The sequence below is a fragment of the Panthera pardus genome, unplaced genomic scaffold, assembly GCF_024362965.1.
Source record: "Panthera pardus isolate Hobbes unplaced genomic scaffold, ASM2436296v1 HiC_scaffold_1, whole genome shotgun sequence".
Classification (NCBI taxonomy): Eukaryota; Metazoa; Chordata; class Mammalia; order Carnivora; family Felidae; genus Panthera; species Panthera pardus.
In genome coordinates, this window is record NW_026526654.1 from 62598821 (window position 1) to 62616485 (window position 17665).

The 17665-nt window shown below is 36.5% G+C and overlaps 1 protein-coding gene across 1 annotated transcript in view; it reads right to left on the bottom strand.

Annotated features, from left to right (window-relative positions):
• Positions 1 to 17665, bottom strand: part of VWA8 (von Willebrand factor A domain containing 8) — a 363559-nt gene that overhangs the window by 291260 nt on the left and 54634 nt on the right. The window contains exon 5 of the mRNA XM_053899178.1: positions 2488 to 2655. Within this exon, the coding sequence (XP_053755153.1) occupies positions 2488 to 2655 (168 nt within the window). The remainder of the gene's footprint in view (positions 1 to 2487; positions 2656 to 17665) is intronic.

Consider the following 17665-nt stretch of genomic DNA (forward strand, 5'->3'; position numbering starts at 1 on the left):
ACTATGAATTAAAACTATGTATTTATACTGATATTTACATTGGGAAAAACAATGTAATACATCCTTCTCAATAATAACAAGCACTCCTTGTATACTAAAACCCTCTTGACCCCGTATCTCAAATTCTTACATAAAGTAAAATGTTCAATAACTCTGCAAAAATTCTCACACAAAGAATATATCAAACTTTTATTGTGAAGTAACTTCTATACTTAAAAAAAATCCATTTCTGAATATGAAAGCATTTACTAAATTCTAAATCATTTACTAAAAATAACATGTGCACATAACGGGGCACATGTAAGTGTCTGACTCTTGATTTCGGCTCAGGTCATGATGTCATGGTTTGTGAACTTGAGCCCCCATCGGGCTCTGAACTCACAGTGCAGAGCCTGCTTGAGATTCTCTATCTCTCTGCCCCTCCCCTGCTTTCTCCTGTGCTCTCTCCCTCTCTCAAAAATAAATATTTTTTTAAAAATGGGAAGTAACTAAAAAAATGGCAAATAACTATACAGGGGCAAATAATAGTTCTTTTATAATTAGAAAGTATCTAAAGAGAAAATGTCTTGCATACACCAATATGTACCTACTCTAAAAGTAATAAATATAAATTAATATATTTATTTGAAGTCATTTTATTTGTAAAATATTAATTAAAATTTAAAATAAATTTAAATAAAGAATCATCTTTTAGTAAATTAACTACAGCAATATGAATGAATGAATAAATTTAACTTTTCTTACCAATTAAATCCTCAATTATCCCCTTCTAATTATATTAGCATGATGCCATCTTCAGATAGAGGTACAAAACAAGACAACTATACCGCACAATGAAAACAGCATCTAGAAACTCCCATGAACAGTAAAGAAACAGTGCTAAAAGGATAGCAAGACAGATTTCTGAGAAAACAGACTTGCACAGTGGAAATCAGAAAGAGATATTTCCGGTCCTGCCAGCCTTGGAGCAGCAGGTCAATCAGACCCTCTGGTGTCAACACATATCATTTAGTGCCTAGTGTGTCCTGGGCTTGTATTAGCTGTATCTACAAGAAACATAAGACACAGATTCTGCTCTTCAGCAATCTGTAGCCAACTTGGGGCAATAAAATTAGCATACATATGTATTTCACACATGACAGCACAGGTGTCAGAGAGACTCTAAGTCATGGAATACAGAGGCAGAGCTCTCGGTTAGAGCAAGGGCTCTATGAGCCCTTTTTTGTCCTTTTGTGACGTCACGTGAAGCCCTTCTCCAAAGCCTCTAAAGGGCCCCACACTCTCTTATTGTTGCCCTTTTTGTATCAACTGGCATCACAGCATTTAAAGTATTGCACTTATCCATCCATTCATTCAACAAATAGTTATCGAGCATCCACCAAGTGCCAGGCATTGTTCTAAGAGCTTGAAATAGCATCAGTGACAAAAAGCCCTGTCCTAGTGAAAGTTGCAATCTAGTGGAGGGAGGCAGTGAATGAACTAAAACATTGCAAGTCAGTAAATCATGCAGGATGTCAAAAGACTAAGGCAATGAATAGAGCAGGGTCAGGGAGCATGGGGGCAGAGAGGACAATGCAATGTCAAATAGGAGGTGAGAGCAGACTTCATCAATAACGTAACATTTGAGCAAAGGCTTGAAGGAGTATAGAAGTGAGCCAGGCAGATATCTGGAGAAAAACCATTCTGGAAGAGCAAAGTGACTGGCAAAGCACTAGGAGAATGCCTACCCAGCAGGTTTAAGTTTTAGTAAAGAGAATACTATCAGCTGGAGTGGAATAAAAAAGGATAGCAGGTGATAAGCCCAAAGAGGCAGTAAGAGCCCAGATCAGACAAGACCCTATTCTCCATTGTAAAACTTTTTTCATAGCGAGGAGAGGGTTTAGAACAGAGAAGTCTGACCTCATCCGTCCCATGTTTTAAAGTGATCACTGACTGCTGTGGGGCAGCCAGAATGAAATTGGGGCTTTTTAAGAGGCTCTTACAATTATCCAGGCATCAGATATGGATAGCTTGGATCATCTAGGTATCTTTTAAATATCATATTCAATTCTGGCAATATCTCCTGGAGTTTGAGCTTCTGGAGGGCAAGAACTACACTTTATTCAGCTCTGTCTTCCCAGCACTGTCTAGAAGCCATTAGACTTTCAGTACATAGTTGTTGAAGGACAGAAAAGGAAGGTAGGAAAGGAGGGAAAAAGAGAAGACAGAATTTAAAGGAGAGGGAAAAAAGAAAAAATAGTTATTACATGGGCAAAAAAAAAAAAAAAAAAAAAAAAAACTAAAAATCTGAGAGGTCGTCTAATATGATCTGCAAACCGAAGAACCTTGTGAAACTGCAAACTCATGACCGTTAACTGCAGCAATTCACCACAGACATGAGCCACCTGAACACTGTCCTCACTCTGATACAATCATGTCTTTCGCAACAAACAGCACCATCCATAGCTCAATAGCCAAGATAAGGGAGCCAGAGTTTTCTTTTCTTACTTGGAGAAGTTTGTCGTAACGCTCTGCAGACATTAGGAAGCGTCCGTCTTCAAGCTGCATCTCCCTATTTTCCAGCAAGTTGTTCAAAACAGGCAGAACATTCCTCTCCGCCTTTTCCAAGCCTTCCAAAACGAGAGTTCTGCCTTCTGTGGCTGCACGAACCGCACACTATTTCCAAGAAACAAAAGCAACATGAGCATATTGAAGATTCCAGAGCATGGCCTAATTTTACTTGTAATGCAAATTACACTTGTGGTCGTTGTTATAGGGACCAGGAAATCAGGAAAGCTGGGTTCCAGACCTTGATTTTGCTTTATCTGCCCATGTGATCTTAGGCAAGTGATTCTCTAGTTTCACTAGTTATAAAATGGAGAGATGAGAAGAAATGATCTCTGAGGTTTCTTTCAGCTGCAACACTTTAGACATATGCCTGGTGAAATAGACAACTAGGAGCTGTCTTTGAATCAGTCACATAATTAAACAAGAAAATGAATTCCTTAACTAGGACAAAGAAATGAAGATTACAATCTGGGGTATCTATCCCATAAGCTTCTGGTGAGGATCAAATCAGGTAGGTGAGCACTCGCAGGGATTGTGAGCTTTTAAACAGAGTCACCAACAAAATGAATTCAGCTTTAGTGTAATGTTCAATGCTGACAACATTACAAACTTACCAAACCAGAAAGAGTCAGGTTTTACGTCAGACTGGTTATAACCATAGTCCTGTAAGTCTTCCATGTAAAGTTAAAAAAATTAGTAATAGAGAAAAATAGGAAATAAAGTGGGTCCCAAATGGTAAGAGACAGGAAAACTATAATACAAAAACGTACTAAAGATGTGAAAAAAGTATCTTTCTTTAATTGATAAATCCTGAACAAAATAGAAAAAAACTACTTTTGGGTCAAAACCCTTGAAAATCTGATTTAAGAAAAAGAGGACGAAAACCTCAATGACATTTCTCCTGCTCATTCAACAACAGGCAGAGGATTAATGTGCTAAATGTATGTTCTCACTCTCTCCTTCAAAGTCTCCTTCCTCGGCATCCATGCCACTGCATTCTCTTACAAAACTGTTTCTCTTTTTCTGCCTGTCCATTGCATGTAGGTAATCCAAGAATCACATCTTTAACCCACAACTCTTCTTACTCTATGAGGTCTGGCCTGAGTAATCTCACTCAGTAACAAAGTTCCAATCACCTTCATGCAGATGATTCTTTAATCTTGAGCTCCTCCAAGCTCGACCACAGTCCCCCCATCACATGGATGTCCCCAACCACAAGCTCACCTCAGCCTTCCCTGTGCAACACTGAGCACATCATCTTTTCCCCCAAATCTGCTCTTCCTCTCATACTTTCTATTTAAGGTGGGAAGACCATTCACCCATGCCAGGATCGTTGATTTCTATCTTACCTCCTGTATTCAATTTATCACCATGTCCTTGATGATTTATCTTCTTTAATATTTCTTGAACTCATCCCTTCTATCACCTCTCTACTTCAGGCCCCCCCTTACCTCTCAGATCTCCTCCCTACTAAGTCCAAGCTCCCTAAGAAATTTCCTAAGAAATTTCTCAAACAGCAAAGCATTGACTTTCCAAGTGTGGAAAAGAAAACAGACATTGTTTAATCAAGCATTGTTGCAACAAAATGTTGAATTTTACAATGTATTGTAGAATTTAGTTTATGTAAGATATTTATGTATTATTTAAAAATATAAACTTTTAGGGGCACCTGGCTGGCTCCGTTGGTTAAGCACCGACTTCAGCTCAGGTCATGATCTCATGGTTTGTGAGTTCAAGCCCTGCATTGGGCCCTGTGCTGACAGCTTGGAGCCTGGAGCCTGCTTCGGATTCTGTGTCTCCCTCTCTCTCTGCCTCTCCCCTGCTTTTGCTCTGTCTCTCTCTGTCTCTCAAAAATAAATAAACATTAAAAAAATTTGTTTAAATATAAACTTTTGTGAAAACTACATTAGACTAAACATGATAATCCCATTAAATAACATAAATTCATGCATAATCCTTCAGAATTATAATTATCACATATATTTTAATTCTTTTCTACCAAACTAGCCATCTTGTGGTAATACCTTTATTTAAAAAAAAATGCATGCATATAAGTGATATAGTATTTCCTAAAAAACAAAAATATAAGAATCTCATTTTTGCCAGCTGCATAAAAGACAAAACCATAGAAATGTTTTTGGAATTAAAAATAAAAACATAAACTACTTCTTATAAAAATTCATGTTTCAGCTAAGGTCTCAATTAAGCTTTCTTTCATGAGAATCTATTTACTCCAAGAAAGCATAACTTGCAATAAAAGAGAAACAATTACAATTAAGCTATCACAACCTGTGGCAATATTCTTTTAAAAAGTTTTATCAACCTTTGTTACAAGACAGGCTAAATTCTGTATCTGACTTTTAAAAACTTCATAAAGATGAAAATACATGTTCTCTGACATAAAACTAGAAATACAGATATCAAAATTTAATGGTTTCCCAATTGTGGGCCAGGGAAGACAAAGTCTAGACAACATAAGACAACAACAAATACTGCTTTTATTCACCTCAGGTATATTTTGGTTTCTTATGTACAGAATCTTTTCAGAGAGATGTGGAATAAGCTACAGTGAAAGACCAGAAACAGAAGCCAAATACATAAGGAATTCCTTTCATCTGCTCTAATGGATACAGGTGCTGTGACCATAAAGTTGAGAAAGTAGTGATAGATGAAAAAAGAAAATACTATCTAAAGACCTCTTGGAAACCTGACAAATGCTGTACCTCTTCTCCGAGTAAAATGCATGAACGAAATATTTATGTATATGGATACAAAATATGTATACCACGGAAACCGCAAGTTAAGAACCTCTACTATTAAAAACTGATAGAAAATCCCCATAACAGTAACTACTGGAAACAAGAATCATCAATGGATGGTAAAATTAGTGGGTAAAAGTATGACGAGAAATGGAATATTTGTAGAGACTCAAAGAGACAAAGGGAAAAATAATGCAACAGTGGAGGAAGCTGGTAGTTACCACCTTAACCAAGTGATCAAAATTAACATTACCACTAAAGAGATGTATCAATTTCACGTACTAAAGTTTTAATATAATGCCCTGAGAGGGATACAACATCACTTCTACAGTATCCTTACTAAAAATGCATGATCTCAATCAACTCATGAGGAAACATAAGACAAGCCCAAGTTGAGCAACATTCTACAAAATGACTAGCCATGAAAAGAAGGGAGAGGCCGGCTGCTGCCAGCTGGGGACAGTGTGGATGATGGTAGCCTTTTTTTTTTTTTTTTTATGAAGCAAGAAATTGAACACGTTCAAATGGTGATGAGGAAGAGCTGGTAGAGAAAGACAGAAAAGAGAGTGCATAATTACTGAAATAAAATTGAAGAAGTTGGTACTTGATGTTGGAGATAGTTTGATCCAACTACTGAAAGGGAAAGTGGTAGGGTCTCTACAGAGTAGTAACTGGCATGTATGTATCAAGTTCTTCCATTTATGTTATTTAATTTAATCTTCATGACAGTCCTCTTAAGTACACAATATCAGGGTGCCTGGGTGGCTCAGTCGGATAAGCGTTGGACTTCAGCTCAGGTCAAGATCTGAGGGTTTGTGAGTTTGAGCCCCCCACTGGATTCTGTGTTGACAGTTCAGAGGCTGGACCCTGCCTCTGATTCTGCGTTTGGGTTCTGTGTCTCCCTCTCTGTCTGCCCCTGCTCCCCTACTCTGTCTCTCTCTCTCAAAAATAAACATTAAAAAAAATTAAAGTACACAATATCTTACCTAGTTGTTCAAGTGAAGACAGGTTATATAGTTTGAAAATGGTAATGCTAAAATTTTAACCTATCCTTAAGTGATGGAGAAATGGAGTCGATGAAGAAGAGGTCAATGAATAATGCAAACGCAGATGATTATAACTTCGGAGTTTAGTTTTACTAGGCCTTGGAATTTGTTGTGTGCCTATTTAGAAAAACAAAATCTGCACAATACATTTATACACACACAAGCGATTCCATTCAACTCAAAGTTTATGTGACTCTGCAGCATGTCCTAAAGACTTCTAGAGGTAACTACAATCACATTTCCCCAAATTCATATTATTTTTCAAATCAATTGTGATATTGTGATATAATAAGAAATATATATTTGGTCTTCATCCCCAGTTCCTGCTGCAGGCTCCTAAAACCCTTGGAATTTACTGAGTGATAGGGGTGAGAGGAGTCTTTTTTATTCAAAATAAACCTCTTTCAAACACATCTAAGTTTATGCAAATAAGACATATCCTGAATGTCCCCTAAATAGCTTTAGGGTTGGGGCTGGTTGCCCGAAAAACCTACCATATAGTTTGAGCTGGAACTTTAGGCCCCAGCCCCAGAGAGGCAAGATTTAATTAATCACTGATGGCCACTGATTTATTTAATGAGTCATGTCTATGTATTGGAACCCCCTTAAAAGCACTACACAGTAAGATTTGGAGAGCTTCCAGGTTGGTGAACACATCCACATGTCGGGGGGGGGGGGGGGGGTGGCACACTGCAAATGCCACAGGGACAGAAGCTCTTACGCTTAGGACCCTTCCTATCTTCACCTAATGCTCTTCTTCATCTGGCTATTCATTTCTATCCTTTACTATGTCCTTTATAACAAACCAGTAAATAGAAGTGTTTCCCTCAGTCCTATGAGCCATTCTAGCAAATTATTAAACTGGAGGAGGGGGTTGTGAGAATCACTTACATACAGCCCAACAGTCAGAAGTATGGATGACTCAAACTTGTGACTGGCATCTTGAAATGGGGCCAGTCTTGGACTGACCCCTAACTTGTGGGGTCTGTGTTAACTCCAGGTAGTTAGTGTCCGAATGGAATTAAATTATGGGATACCCAGCTGGTGTCTGCAGGGAATTGGAGAACTGCTTGGTGCAGAAAACCCATGACTACTACTACAAATCCTAGTGGCAGTACGTTGTCAAATCAAAGAAATCTCTGGAACCGAGTAGCAGTGAACTAGTCTTTTGCCTAAATTTACCTAGAGAAAGAGGTGGTTCAACATAACCCATTATTGTACTATGATCCCTATGTGATGCAACCAGTAACTGACACTTCTTGATAAATTGTTTTGAAAATATAACAAACTCTAGTTTAAGCTTCTTTTTTTTTTTGTTTGTTTCACTAACAAAATTGTTTTTTTTATTTTACTTACAAAAAATTACCTAAGTTCTTTCTTTCCCCAACTAAATATTAATGTAAGAAAAACGAATCAGGCAAGGATCCAGTTTCTGACAGTGCCTTCTAAATGTCTCTAACTTCCCCTTAATAATTCATTAGAAACACTGCCAGGAAGGTCTGTAAAAGAATAAAGGGGAGACTTTAATTTAAAAAATAGATGAAAAAAATGAATACATAGGCAAATGAACAGAATAGAATAAAATGGTATGATGTAGTATATGTAGAAATTTAATGTGTGAACAAGAAACACTAGGAAAGGAGAATAAGGGGTGAGAGATTCTTTCATGTGAATCCTGTGTACCACGTGCATTTTTTTTTTTTTTGCCTGATCACATGGACTACCTTTTCCATATTTAAAACCTAGTTAACGAAAATTCTTAAAGATTTTAATATATGAGAAAAATGGCATTTCAAAATAGTGGAAATTAGGAATTTGGAAAAGGAATTCAAATGAATTAAAAAAATTAATGGTAAATGTAAAACCACATAATTACTACGTGAAAACATATGACTTTTTAAGTAATCTTAAAGCACAGAAATTCTTTCTGCTAATTCAAAAGCAGATGCCAATAAGAAAAAGACAAAATTATTACATTAAAATTTTTACATATAGTAAACAAAAAAATTAAAACACAGACTGAAAACTTAGAAGAAATGTTTGCAACATATATAACAAAGGCCAAATAAATGTTTAATATAAAAAGATTTTTTCAGATTATTAAGAAATGAATAGTACCGCTATAAAATACCAATGAACATCATAATAAAATATTTTCAATTTCATCGGTTAACAAGGAGCTACAGGGTAAAACAAGATGTTTTTAGAACTTCAACCTGGCAAAGATTTAAGAATGATAATACCCAGTGTTGGTAAGGTTAGGAGGAAACTGGCATTCTCATTTGTGGTTGGTCTATGTACAAAATGACAACCTTATAGAGAATAATTTGGCACAATATTTTAAAAAATGTAAATGGCTATGTTCATTAATCCAACAATTCTATTTCAAGGACTTTATCTTAAGAGAATAGTCAGGAAAATATACAGTGATACATGAAAACAATTTTATAATTGCAAAAAATCCCCAAATGCCACTCTAGAGGATTGGCAAAAAAAACCTTAATAAATCAATAGGATGGACTACTACACAGCTATCAAAAATAATGAGTTAGCCCTATCTTTACTAACCTACAGAAAGGTCCACAATGTGTCATATACTGAAAAGGCTATAATCCCCTGTCTAGGACTAAGGAATAAAAGAAAGAGAATAAGAGAACTATGCAATTTCTTACCTAATTACTAAACCCCAAGTAAATATGCTTCTTCTTTTAAGAACCTTATTTTAAAAGTCCTTAATTCATAAGGCCATGGGATGATTTGGGGAAGACAATCACAATGTTCTAGAGATGGAACATTTGTTCCTTCCATTAGCTCTATTACAAATCTCTGATAAAACGTGAGGAGAGGCCACTACAAATTCGCATTGCTCAACTTCAGCTAAATCCTCACTACTATTTAGAAAGAATTTCCTTCACATCCTATAAAAGTTATTGCCAAGCCAAGCTGCCAGTCTTTTTCAACTCTTTCACATGATTTTGTCCAGTACTTTCCCATGATGATTAAAGTCATCTGAATTGAGATTCCATGACTTTTCTTCCCTCCATCACACAGCCCCTCTGTGTCCTCATCTTTCTACTCTACTCTGATTTCTGTTCTTGACAATCACTCCTCCCCCTCACCCCCCACCCTGGCTCTAAGACTACCTCTACCTACCTTGAGCTTAGTGGCAGCCCCTCCCACCTCCTCCAAAATCTTCCACCAACTATATGACCTCTTAATTGCATTTTCAAATTCTTTCTCTTCTACAAACATGTCTGTACTTGAATAAACCTACAGTCTCCTGATACCTCTTAAGATCCTCTCTTCATCTTCAAGCCCCTTGAAAAACAGTCCACATACACACTGCCTCTAATAAGCCTCCATTACCCTTATTTTACTCAAACTGTTCACTTGCAAGCATTGAAAATCAAACAGCCAAAAATCAGGTATTTTCTTGATCTTCATGTCCTTTTTCCAACCCTCTTCCCTTGATCTTATCTTATGCTTCATCTTCTGCCTTAAACATTTATTAAGTAGGTTTTCCCCTCTGCCTTTCCCCAGCCCTTCCTCTGACTCCTGCTGTCTTAAAAAAAAAAAAAAAGAAGAAAGAAAGAAAGAAAGAAAGAGAAAAGGAAAGAAAAGAAAAGAAAAGAAAAGAAAAGAAAAGAAAAGAAAAGAAGCAAGCATTTCCCAAGGCTCTACCCTTAACCTTTTCCCCTCCTCTTTTCTCATTTGTTACTTCATTGGCAAAGACCTAGCCTACTCCCACAAATCCTCATTCACTCATCTAGTACCCATTATATGGCAGGTGCTATGTTATGTGCTACATCAACTAAACAGCAACAACAACAGGTAACAGTTGTTTCATTTTCTTTATTTCCTTATTCTTGAGAAATATACTGTGAGATCCTAACCTTCCTCCTGAGCTCTACACTCCCATTTCCAAATATTGTTTTTAACATCTCCATAAGGTGTTCAACTCAACATGCTGAATCAAATCATGACTTCTTTCCTAAATCAGGCCTTTTTCCTGATGTCTTTTTCAATTAAAATTTCATTGATTCTTCTGCCATACAGAATTCATTACTTCTCATGTCTCAAACAATGTAAGTATAACCTCTAAATATCTCATGCATCCATCACCCTTCCCATCCACAATCCACCATCCCAACAGGAGCCTTCATTCACTTCCTGTTCGCTTTACTAAAAGAGTCAATTGGAACAGGCACCATATCTCAATATCTCTAATTCTCAGTTGTCCTAAAGATGATGGTATTTTACCTGCTGGAAGTGAGAAACTGAATCATGCAATCTGTAAATTCTATTTCAACACTAAGAACTATGATTGCACAACTTACCTCAACATTATTAAGAATATTATTTTTAAAAATCCTCCTAAGCTTTTTTCTTATTAACTCAACGTTAAATTATTAATTATTTTACACACAATTTAAGTGGCAATGAGAATGGCTACTATAGGACTATAGGAGATAGGACTATAAGAAGAGGAATATAAATGTGTAAGAGTGGTATTTTAAAAAAAAAAAAAAAAGAAAAGAAAAAACTTATCATGCAAAGGATCACCCAAGATTTTTAACTTTCTTCTCAACTTGCCCTGTATTTACGTGGTTATAGACCCAGTATATATATGCAAATTAAAATTTTTTAATGTAGGCAAGAACACTGGCTAAAAGGAGAAAACCTTATGAAGATGCTTTTTAGTAACAAAATCTGAATCACTGAATTTATAGAAATTATGCTAGTTATTAATTCAGTATCATCTTGCTTCCTGTAGCCTTCCTTAAAATAGTCTATAGAATGATGAAAATACTTTAATAAGTACTGTCAAACTTTATTAATACAATCTCATCACATCGGTGAAGAATGTTAAAAACAGCTACATAGGAAATCCATTAAGTAATAGTACATATTGTACCCTGCTGTCAGTCTCAAACTTAATTGGAGATGCATGAGAAAAAAAAAGATTTTACAAATTTTGTGCCCAAGAAAGATCCAAACATCTTACCCTCCTTACACTGGTGCCCTCTTTGCCCTCTGTTTGCTCAGCACATATGTGAGGAACCACAATGCTGAAGTTTTCCTAGTTCTCCCATATGCCTGTTTCATCTCCCTAGCAAGATTCTCAGGTCCTCAGGGGGTGAGAACCCTGCCTTTTATGTCAGGCTGGAGCAAAAGTGGCTCACAGAGGGCTTTTAGTGTTTATGGAATAAAAATGTAATGGCTCAGTTAAAAGATGCTGTTATGTAAGTTTAGGAAGAATTTTTATATGAAGGATAATAGTTATCCGTGCCCACACTTGTTACAAGAAGAGAACAGAACAAGTTTAACTATCAGCAGGAGAGATTTAGGCTACATATTTCAAAATTTTTCTATACAGATTTTTAAATAAAATAATTGTGGTATACTTTTTCTCTTGAAATCTAAAAAAAAAAAAAAGGGAGCAATGCATACATATTTTATGTAGAGTGAATACTTGTGATAGTTACTCAAAGTAGAAAATACATCAACCATAGAATCCTTTCCTGCCCTTCCAGCTACAGAACCTCCAGAGACCTAATTTCCTCAAAGAGAAACCAGAAAAATGCAGCAAGAATCCTTCTGGACAAACCATCTTATATCACAGCTTTAAACAACCCAACACATAGGCATGAAGGGTTTCAAGATAAAAGATGCTGTATGACCTAAAAATCAAAAACTGTCTAAGCCCCTGTTCTAGATTTGCTTCTGATTTGATACAAGACCTCAGGCAAACAATTAGTCTGGAGGTCTGTGTCCTCATTTACTAAATGAGAATATCCTCAAGGGGTACGGCACAATGTCACTATTTATGAAAGAAAGCAGTACTGGAAAAAGAAATTTAAAGCGATCGAATCTATAAATAGAAATTATTATTAATATAGACATAATTCAATGAAAATAGACTCCAAAGGGTTCCAAATGACTCAGAATGGCTACAGTGTAACAGCACTGATGAAGCCAAAGAAAAACGAAAACACTTACATTTTAGGTTCTTTATTTTAAAGTATCAGAATAGGATCAAATTGGTTTTTCACTGCTCTACCACTTACAGGCTGTGGGTAATTTAGGTTAGTCCCTTACCTCTCTGAGCCTCCACTTCTTTCTAAAGTTACACTATTTGTGGTGCTTATTTCACAGATTATGGGGAAGACTGACCATAACCTCTGGCTCACAGTAAAGCTTTACAAAATGATTAGCTGTTATTACTAGCAATACTATAATCCTTGTAGTCATTGTGGCCATTAGCAGTATCATCATCATTGTTCTTTCAGGGAAACAGTATATGGTACAAAAGAACCTAAACTTTGGAATTGGACAGATCCTGGTTCAAATCCCACCTCTGCTATTTATCAGTTGTGTGACCATGGCCCTCCAAGACTCGGTTGCTTTACTTAGAAACGGGGAAGTCACCTCCCTCCTAAGGATGTTTTGAGGATTAGATGCAGCCACATGAAGCACAGAGGTCTCAGTAAAAGTTGTTTTTATGCCTTGATTTTTATATTTTATTTTAAATTCCATTATAGTTAACCTACAGCATTATATTATGTGCCTTGATCTTTTTAATGACTTACACAAATCTGCCAAGCAGTTAACATCGTATAAGTACATAAAAATTGGCCTGAGCAAGATGGCAACACGGTAAGAAGCAGAGGCCTGAGTTCTAACACAGAGGCCAGAACATAGGGAGACCTTTTCCAACAATCCAAGTGACAATGAGAACATATTATAACCATATGGTTACAAAGGGCCTGGGGCAAGTAACAGAGTTCGGCCACTCTCAATAGCCTTGTTTCTGTAGGTGATGCCTTCCAAATTCCAGATAGCTTATTTGAAATAAATATTTATTTGGAATACTAAAACATATTTTATTCGGAATACTTCATTTATCAATGAACTTCTGAAATACAACTTTATAATTTTAACAGTGATTACGTGGGGAAAGTGGCTTCAGCATCCACAAATAGGATTAAGTTGACAAGTAAATGTTTTTCCCCATTTGCTAACATAAGTAAAATGCATTTTCACAAAATAGAAATCTTATTTTCTGATCAATAGCACTGTTACTCAATTTATTAGGAATTGCTTTCAATGACCTACAATGTTTAGGCAGTGCGTTATAAAAAGGTTAACCCTAATTTTTTCTATTAAATAAGGGAGACTCTAGAATAAGCCAAAACAGAAGAGACTACATTAAAATATTATATGATTGTTGGGGCGCCTCGGTGGCTCAATCGGTTAAACATCCGACTTCAGCTCAGGTCATGATCTTGTGGTTCCGTGAATTTGAGCCCCACATCAGGCTCTCTGCTGTCAGCATGGAGCCTGATCCAGATCCTCTGTCTCCCTCTCTCGGCCCCTCCCTTGCTCACATGAGCACGCACTCCTTGCCCTCTCTCTCTCTCAAAAAAAATAAATAAAAAAAAAATAAATTTTTAATATTATATAATTATTTAAAATGCATTCTTATGCTTAACGTTAAACACATATATCACACATTATGGAACTGCAGTTTCGTGTCAAACAAATTAACAAGATTCTAATGTGAAAAGGGTTCCTGGCTTAGAAAAAGCTACAGAAAATCATTTGAACTTCCCATCCTGCCTTTCCACTCCCCAGATTATCTTGAGTGTCTCCTCCCAGCCAGACATTAAAGTTTAAATGTAATTTATTTGTAGCTTAATTTGTATTGGCTCACACTTCGGTAATGCAAGCAATCTTCTATTGACTTAAAGTCTTCCACTCCAGCTCTTTGGAGTCACATGGCAATACACAGAATTAATAAAGAGAATGTCAACAACTAAGGTAAGAAAACAAATACAGTAATCGAATTTTAAAGAGTTAGAATATCAATGATTTAGGGGTTTGTTTCAGGCTATTTCATCTTCTGAGGCAAAGGAAAGTTAATATGGTAACAAAATATTTTTTAGTCTCCTTATTTCTGCATGGGTGTCAAAATACCAGTCATATAAATTTTGTTATTTGTTCTCTAACCAATTCTTTTTTTTTTTTTTTTAATATATGAAATTTACTGTCAAATTGGTTTCCATACAACACCCAGTGCTCATCCCAAAAGGTGCCCTCCTCAATACCCATCACCCACCCTGCCCTCCCTCCCACCCCCCATCAACCCTCAGTTTGTTCTCAGTTTTTAACAGTCTCTTATGCTTTGGCTCTCTCCCACTCTAACCTCTTTTTTTTTTTTTTTTTTTTTTCTCCTTCCCCTCCCCCATGGGTTTCTGTTATGTTTCTCAGGATCCACATAAGAGTGAAACCATATGGTATCTGTCTTTCTCTGTATGGCTTATTTCACTTAGCATCACACTCTCCATTTCCATCCATGTTGCTACAAAAGGCCATATTTCATTTTTTCTCATTGCCACGTAGTATTCCATTGTGTATATAAACCACAGTTTCTTTATCCATTCATCAGTTGATGGACATTTAGGCTCTTTCCATAATTTGGCTATTGTTGAGAGTGCCGCTATAAACATTGGGGTACAAGTGCCCCTATGCATCAGTACTCCTGCATCCCTTGGGTAAATTCCTAGCAGTGCTATTGCTGGGTCATAGGGTAGGTCTATTTTTAATTTTCTGAGGAACCTCCACACTGCTTTCCAGAGCGGCTGCACCAATTTGCATTCCCACCAACAGTGCAAGAGGGTTCCTGTTTCTCCACATCCTCTCCAGCATCTATAATCTCCTGATTTCTTCACTTTGGCCACTCTGACTGGCGTGAGGTGGTATCTGAGTGTGGTTTTGATTTGTATTTCCCTGATAAGGAGCGACGTTGAACATCTTTTCATGTGCCTGTTGGCCATCCGGATGTCTTCTTTAGAGAAGTGTCTATTCATGTTTTCTGCCCATTTCTTCACTGGGTTATTTGTTTTTCGGGTGTGGAGTTTGATGAGCTCTTTATAGATTTTGGATACTAGCCCTTTGTCCGATGTGTCATTTGCAAATATCTTTTCCCATTCCGTTGGTTGCCTTTTAGTTTTGTTGGTTGTTTCCTTTGCTGTGCAGAAGCTTTTTATCTTCATAAGGTCCCAGTAATTCACTTTTGCTTTTAATTCCCTTGCCTTTGGGGATGTGCCGAGTAAGAGATTGCTACGGCTGAGGTCAGAGAGGTCTTTTCCTGCTTTCTCCTCTAAGGTTTTGATGGTTTCCTGTCTCACATTCAGGTCCTTTATCCATTTTGAGTTTATTTTTGTGAATGGTGTGAGAAAGTGGTCTACTTTCAACCTTCTGCATGTTGCTGTCCAGTTCTCCCAGCACCATTTGTTAAAGAGACTTGTCTTTTTTCCAGTGGATGTTCTTTCCTGCTTTGTCAAAGATGAGTTGGCCATACGTTTGTGGGTCTAGTTCTGGGGTTTCTATTCTATTCCATTGGTCTATGTGTCTGTTTTTATGCCAATACCATGCTGTCTTGATGATTACAGTGTTGTAGTAGAGGCTAAAGTCTGGGATTGTGATGCCTCCTGCTTTGGTCTTCTTCTTCAAAATTACTTTGGCTATTCGGGGCCTTTTGTGGTTCCATATGAATTTTAGGATTGCTTGTTCTAGTTTCGAGAAGAATGCTGGTGCAATTTTGATTGGGATTGCATTGAATGTGTAGATAGCTTTGGGTAGTATTGACATTTTGACAATATTTATTCTTCCAATCCATGAGCAGGGAATGTCTTTCCATTTCTTTATATCTTCTTCAATTTCCTTCATAAGCTTTCTATAGTTTTCAGCATACAGATCTTTTACATCTTTGGTTAGATTTATTCCTAGGTATTTTATGCTTCTTGGTGCAATTGTGAATGGGATCAGTTTCTTTATTTGTCTTTCTGTTGCTTCATTGTTAGTGTATAAGAATGCAACTGATTTCTGTACATTGATTTTGTATCCTGCAACTTTGCTGAATTCATGTATCAGTTCTAGCAGACTTTTGGTGGAGTCTATCGGATTTTCCATGTATAATATCATGTCATCTGCAAAAAGCGAAAGCTTGACTTCATCTTTGCCAATTTTGATGCCTTTGATTTCCTTTTGTTGTCTGATTGCTGATGCTAGAACTTCTAGCACTATATTAAACAACAGCTAACCAATTCTTTTTAAGAAGCTTAATCTATAATCTGCTTAGCAAGGCAATTATATAAAAAATATTTAAATTATCTTTACATCAACAATTGGATACGTTTTGGCAAATATCTACATAGACAAGCATAGTGTAAATTTCAACATTTTCTCGACAGACTGTAAGTTATTTCATCAGTCCCTTTCTCCTTTCCCAAATCCACTCAATTCACTGATGTTTTACAGAAGCAATAGCCAAAAAAACATATAAAAAAGATTCAGCCTACTTAGTAATTTTTAATGCAAATTAAAACCTATCAATTTGGCAAAGTACATATAAAGAAAGACCCAACACTGACAAGAAACCATGAACATACTTCCTGGAAAGCAACTGGGCAATATATATTATTCTTGAATTATTCTTGAAAATGTCTAGACCTTTTGATTAGTAATTACACTTCTAGCATTCAAGCTAAAAAATAATCAGTGATTACAAGATAGAAGTACAATGATATTTACCAAAGTGTTATTTAGAAGAGTGAAAACTTAGAAAGAACCTAAATTACCAACAATGGGAATGTGGATAAAATGAGAATGTTCAATAAATAATAGCACACCTATTTGATGAAATACTGTATGGACACCAAAAATTATACTTTTGAGGAATATCTAATGTCATAAGAAGATGCTCCTTATAAAATATCAGGTTTTTAAAAAAGCGACTATAAAATTTTATATACATGGTATACATTTTTTGTAAAAATTATTGTACTTGATAAATAGATATGCATATAGGCATTACAGAAAATAATATAGAAAATATTTACACTGGGACGCCTGGGTGTCTCAGTTGGTTAAGCAGCTGACTTCAGCTCAGGTCATGATCTCATGGTTCATGAGTTCAAGCCCTGCTTCGGGCTCTGTGCTGACAGCTCAGAGCCTGGAACCTTCTTCAGATTCTGTGTCTCCCTCACTCTCTGCCCCTCCTTCGCTCACTGTTCTCTATCTCTCAAAAATTGAATAAACGTTAAAAAAATTTAAAAAAAGAAAAAATGTTTACACTGTCAGTCTTGAAGGGGAAGATAAAAAGTAATTTTATTTTTTATTATTACTATTTTATTTTAGAGAGAGAGAGAGAGCACGCAAGCTGTGGAGAGGGGGAAGAAAGAGGGAAAAGGGGAGAGAGAGAGGGAAAAGAGAGAGAGGGAAAGAGAGGGGGACAGGGGGAGGGAGGGG